Genomic DNA, 6,000 nt, shown 5'->3' on the forward strand with positions numbered 1-6,000 from the left:
CCACGCTCCCGTCTTATCCCCCAGCGTCCGCCGGTCAGTGTCTGGGGCGTGAGGCCACATCAGGCAACGGCCCCCGGGGGTCCCGGCCCTGCCTCGTGACGGGCCCAATGTCCGGGGCCATCCGGCTTCCTGCTCCCGCCGAATTTGAAAGCAGCCTGTAGGGCCTGGGGTCGTGCGTTCCTCTCGGGCGGGTGACTGATCGGGCTGAGTGGACCTTGACGGGGGCCGGGCTGCCGGAACCAAGCTGGGCCGGGCAGGCCGTCGACGTCTGCTGACCCACACTTCAGTAACGCCTCTGTGGAGGGAGAGCCGGCAGAGCAAGGTGGGGTCGGCGGGCCACGCTGAGGCCTGCAGGTGCCGGGGGGCGGTCACCCACCTGAAGTGGGCGCCTTCATACAAGTATCTGAGGAAAGAAGTCTCTTGACCCAAGGACAATGGGGGATCTCAGAGGCCCCCTGAGTGTCTCCTCAGAGTCAGTCTCTCTCCTCAGAAGAAAGAGCCGTGGAGCGAAGCCGGCTCCTCGCAGGGGCGTGACCTTGTTGGCCGTGATCTTGAGACGCTGCAACCAAATTCCCTGTCAACCCCCTTGAGTGAGCCCCAGTCAGACCCTCAGTCACAAACAACGAAGCACTTGGACCTTCGGGCCACGCGCCTGCTTCTGCTTGTTCTGGAAAGGTCGCCTCCCCCCAGAGCAGTTCATGGAGAGACGTTTCGCAGGGACGCTTCAATCATGGCTCTGAGCTGGATGACGAGCCTGAGAAGCGAGGGGTGACGTGGATTCTGTTTAATGGGGAAACTGGATTCAAGCCAGACAAGCATCCATCGGGGGCCTGGGTGGACCCGGGGCGGGGGCGCCACCGTCCTGCATGCTCAGGTGAATGTGGCTGCATTTTCCTTTTTCCTCTGCGGGGGAAGGCGTCCTCCGTCGGGGCAGCAGTCATCTGGCAGAAACCCACTCTGTGGGCCCACCAGTGGGGCGCTCGCCTTTCTTCCTGCCGGTGCCCGCAGAAGCAGAACTCACACCAGCCGGGCGCCTTCTCTCCTGCCGGTTCCTGGCGTGAGTTCAGGAAGACGCCCGCCCCGCAGCGCGGGCTCTGCCCCATGGGCCGACGCCAAAGCCCATGGCCCCCACGGCCGAGCGGCAAAGCCTGGGCGCGGGACCATCCCCTTGACGGCTGGGGTGCTGCACCCCACCAGGAAAGGCAGGAGGGCGCTTCCTGCCAGGTCCACGAACCTCGGGTCACCGGGGGTCCTCGAGGAGACGAAATTGACCCAAACCAGCAGCGGTGGGGGCTTTCGGAGGGGACAGCTGGGCGACCAGGGCTGACACTGTGGCTCTGGACGAGGCCAAGCGGATCGGAAGGCCGTGGCCGCCACCGCTGGACGCAGCCGGGGTCCGAGAGGGTGCGTGCTGGGACACGGTGTGGTCTGCGCAGGAGACGGGAGGGCGAGTTCCAGTCGCCTCCTGGCCTGGGGTCTGGCGTCCCTTCTCCACCTGTCACTGGCCCATCTGACCCACGGGCCCCACCGGGGACGTCTCAGAGTCGGCTCTTGTCTTCTCTCGGGACAGCAGAACCCGGGCTTTTCCGGACCAGCGTGCGTGCTCAGATGTGCCTGCGGCTCTCCGCCCTCAGGGCCCCATGGACATCAGTAGGGTTTAAACTGCCGACGGGGGACCCATCAGACTTCCCCTGTGCCCCCCCAACTCCGCGGCACGGATCCCGCAAGTCCCTGCCCCTGCCGGTCTCAGCCGGTCTCTGGTGTCTCCTCAGACCTGCCCTTATCGGCACCCGCCGGGGCCTCCGCGCCACGGGAGGGACAGCAGGGCTGGGTGGGGACCTTCCCCTCTGTGGCCAGGGCCCTTCACCTTTGGGGTCCCGGCAACCACTCCCGAGAGCGCTCCTTCTGCCAGCTCGCCTGTGCCCGGACGAGAGCCGCCAGCCCCGGCCGGCCTGCCAACACCTGCAGCAGGTGCTCCTCGCTGGGCTCTCCCTCCTCCCGCCCCCTGCTCTCCCTCCCCCTTCATTCCCCCACCTTAAATTCACCCGCTTGGGTTTGAAATTCACCAATAAACAGTCAGCCCACAAAGCTCCATCCTACCCCCCAAAAGAGGAACCCCATGCCTGGGCTTGCCCCTCTCCACCAGCTCCCTGGGGAAATTCTTGGTCTCGCAGGTAGTAAACCCCTTGCCGTGGGTGTTGGGGTCTTGCCTGAGGGCAGGCTGGGTCCTGGGCAGGGGGGGCGCCCAGCACGGTTCTGGGGCCGAGCCCGCTCGATTGAAGGCCTCTGGGGCCCGGGCAGAGCCGCCAGAGCAGCCGCCGGTGCTGGAGATGCTCACGAACACGTGTCTTAACACTGACAGTGCCGCGGAGTTGGGGTCACACAGATGACGGGGCTGGGGGAACAGCCGTCGGCAAAATCCAGTCCCTGCATGGGGTTGGCTTGGCACCGACCTCTGGACAGTGATGCAGGCCCGGTGCTGTGCACACCCGGGCACACCCACCGTGCACACCCACACACACCTCCACACCGCCAAACACACCTGCACACACCCGCTCACACGCGCACTCCAGGAGCAGAGACGTTTTACTCCCGGCAGCTAAGGAAACACTTCACTTGCTGGAAAGGAGCAGACACCCGCGAACCAGGCCCACGTCCGCTCGCTGAGCACCAAGCCCGGCCCCCGAGGAGCGGTGACGCGAGAGCAGGCGCAGGCGGGCACAGAGCCAGAGCAGGTCCCTGAGTCCACTCACCAGGGCCCAGTGGACACAGCAGGCAGACGGACAGACAGAGGGACGCGGGGCTTAGCCCCAGGCCAGGCGCTGAGAGACCCGTCTGAGCAGACCAGGACCTGCGAGATAGTCAGATAACAGGCGGGAGGAAGCTTCTAGAAGGAGGATCAATGGGGGTTAAAGAAATGACCCTGGGAGCAGTCTGCTTCAGAGACGGATGAGAAGCTTTACTCATTTTTTTTTTAAAGATTTATTTATTTATTTATACAAGCACCGGGTACAGTCAGAAGCGCGGGAGGGGGAGAGGATTTACCAGAGCCAGAGCCCGGAGCTGAGCAGGCAGAAGGACTGAAACGCACTGCAGAGGGGAGCAGCGGGGAGACAGGAGAGTCTGTTGCCCCCTCCGGTTTTTCTGGCCGGCCGGGGATCAAACTCGTGCTGCAGAGGCCACGGATGGCCACATAGTGCGGTGCTTAACCCCTTGCGTCACCAGGGAGGCCCGTACACCCGAGTTTTATTCTCCCCAAGAATTTTTGCAAAATGCCCAGATGACAGATCTCTAAACACTGTACGTCCACAGACAAGATCTTGGGGCTCAGGGGGACACCTCGGTTTCTCTGGAGACGGAGGTGCTGCTCTGCTCAGTCCCCTCCTCCTCATCCCTCAGCGCCCTCTGGAGCACGTCTCGGAGGGGGGCCCTGCCCTTGCGCCGCCCGTGGCTCCCCACGAAGAAGTAAATGACGGGGTTCACCAGGCAGTTCAGGGCGGAGAGGAGGTGGCAGACGGGCAGCAGGATGTAACCGTAGGGCATGGATGGGGAGAGGGCGTGGATCATGTAGACCACTCCGTAGGGCAGCCCGAGCAGCAGGAAGGCCAGGACGCTGAGCAGGAGGGTCACGTAGAGCCGGGTGGGCCGGCGCCTCCAGGGGCCGCACTGGACGCGGACGAGCAGCGTCAGGCCCGACGCGCACAGCCCCAGGAAGGTGACGGCCGACGCCCCGTAACAGATGAGCGAGATCTCCCTACATGAGAACCCAACGTCGTCGTCACACAGGACCCCCAGGCCCCCCAGGCCCAGGGACAGCGCCCAGATGAGGCCGCACACCACGGGGGAGAGGCGGGCGGGCCGGCGGCACCGGTGCCAGAGGGGCCAGAGGACGGAGACGCAGCGCTCGGCGCTGACGGCCACCAGCAGGCTCAGCCCCGCCAGGTAGGAAGGGACGAGCACCGCCCTCAGCAGGGGGTCCAGCAGGCGCTCGTGGCAACCCGCCAGGAAAAGCGAGAGCTGCGCGCACAGACCCGCGAGGAAGGCGGCGTCGGCGCAGGCCAGGTGGAGGATGTAGACGGAGAAGGGGGTCCTCTTCCCGCGGAAGCCCAGCAGCCAGATGACGGCCCCGTTCCCCGCCGCGCCGCATGCGCTGACCAGCACCGTCACCAGGGAGCCCGCGTAACTGAGATGCGTATAGACCTGGAGATGCTGTTCACGGGATGTGCTGGTCCGTGTTCCGTTGTCAGAATGAGACCAGGAGCCTGAGCCTGGTGACCAGACCCCAGGGTGGGAGGGACCCCCAGGCTGGGGTCCTAGGGCTCAGCCGCCAGCACTGGCCCTGGGCAGGCTCACCCTGTGGACAGAGAGGGGGGAAGGGCACGTGCCTCTGAGGTCAGGGGGGCGTCCCTGCCCCGACTCCAGCAGCAGACCCCGCATGACACTCGGGGCCAGGACCAGGGGATCCTATGGGGGACCCCAGGACCTGCCGTCCACCAAGCCACAGCCCCTGCAGCTGGGCCGTCTTGACAAGGGTCCAGTCTCTCCTGAGCCCCCTGAGGTCCTTCCCCGTCTCCCCAGGGCCCGGACAGAGCCTGGGCCGGCGCCCCTCACCGGCTGCACCAGGCTGGGTCCCGCGGTCCCGGGGTCAGGTCTCCCTCGGCTCGGCTCCTCCACACGCCTCTGCCCTGCAGGGTCCTGTGGGCGTGACAGCAGGTGACAAGGGACAGCGCATTAAACACCGTGAGAGCTGCGGACACGGTGACATCTGTCTCAGCACAGCGACAAAAGCCTGAGTGTGTTGCTGTCGTGAGACCAGTGTGGGGTGTTCACACCAGGGGTCTCAGCACACCAGGCTCAGGTGCACACGCACACCCACACACACACACCCACACACTCACACTCACACACTCACACACTCACACACTCACACTCACGCATTCACACCCACACGCTCACACACTCACGTATCCCAGCCTCATCTCTGAATGCATGGAAGCGCCCGGTGTCCCCGGCCGGCGTCGGGTCCCGGTGACGCCAGCCTTGCTAGCCGAGGGGGCCGCTCCGAACGGCCACTGTTGGGTCCTTTGCCGGCAGCGTCCCGGAAAAACACTGCCTGTTAATACTCCATTGATTCTGACGTGCCTCAGCCCCACGAGCACTGGCACCCGCGCAGCCGCCTGGGCCCGGAGGGGGTCCGGGTGACACCGTCCCTCTGGGAGGCTGGACGAGGGATCTGGGGTGAGGCTGTTTGGGGGCACGAATCCCACCCGACTCGGCTCCGTGTCCGAGCATCAGCTCAGGGGGCACGAGCTCGAGTCCAGCATCTGTCCTGGGCACTCGCCCTGGAAATGACCTCAGCCTCACCTTGAGCCCACCTTGTCCCAGATTCCCCCTGGCCTGCGTCACCTCTGAGGGGCTCTGGGGTTCCCCGAACCCTCTCTCCACGCCTCCCTGTTCCCCTCACAGCCACCTGGCATGTATGTCATCTCCTTTCTGGGGAAGCCACTGGGACACCCCAAGTTAACCCCTTCCCAGCCCACCTCTGTGTCCACGGGTTGCTCTCAGGACGGTTAAGAAGCCAAGGGGGAGAGAAAGTGTTGGAGTCCAGTGCATAGGGGGAGCCTTTGGAGTCCCCACGACCCTCAGAGGTTGTGGGGTCCCTGCCTCTGTCCCCAGAGCCCTCCTGTCCATGTCCAGGGGGCAAAAAAACCCGACCCTCCTCCCGGCCCTGGAGCAGCCACAGCAGCGGGGCTAGAGGAAAGGACACCCTCAGACCCAGCCTGCAGAGTGAGGGTGGGGGGCCTTCGGGAAGGAGGAGCCGGTCAGGTCAGAGCAGAGGGGACACGGCCATGGCCTCTCACCTGGTCGCCTCAGAGCCGGCACCCTGAGGCGGGGCCTGGGGCATCTCCGGGGCTGGCGGGTCCCGGGCTGAGTCCACCGCGGGCTCGGAGGGGCCTCTAGCTACTCCCCGGGGTTGGTGCTGCCTGTGGGCCAGGACCC

The 6,000-nt window shown here is 65.3% G+C and overlaps 1 protein-coding gene across 1 annotated transcript; it reads right to left on the minus strand.

Annotated features, from left to right (window-relative positions):
- Positions 1–3,327: 3,327 nt before the first annotated feature.
- On the minus strand, positions 3,328–4,979 carry LOC311181910 (mas-related G-protein coupled receptor member X4-like; the record flags this gene model as incomplete). Its single annotated transcript, XM_084250377.1, has 3 exons — positions 3,328–4,209; positions 4,612–4,695; positions 4,965–4,979. The coding sequence occupies 3 exons, from the start codon at positions 4,977–4,979 to the stop codon at positions 3,328–3,330; spliced, it is 981 nt and encodes a 326-aa protein (XP_084106503.1).
- Between the last annotated feature and the right edge of the window lie 1,021 nt (positions 4,980–6,000).

This window comes from Talpa europaea (assembly GCF_964194135.1).
Source record: "Talpa europaea genome assembly, chromosome: 1".
Lineage (NCBI taxonomy): Eukaryota > Metazoa > Chordata > Mammalia > Eulipotyphla > Talpidae > Talpa > Talpa europaea.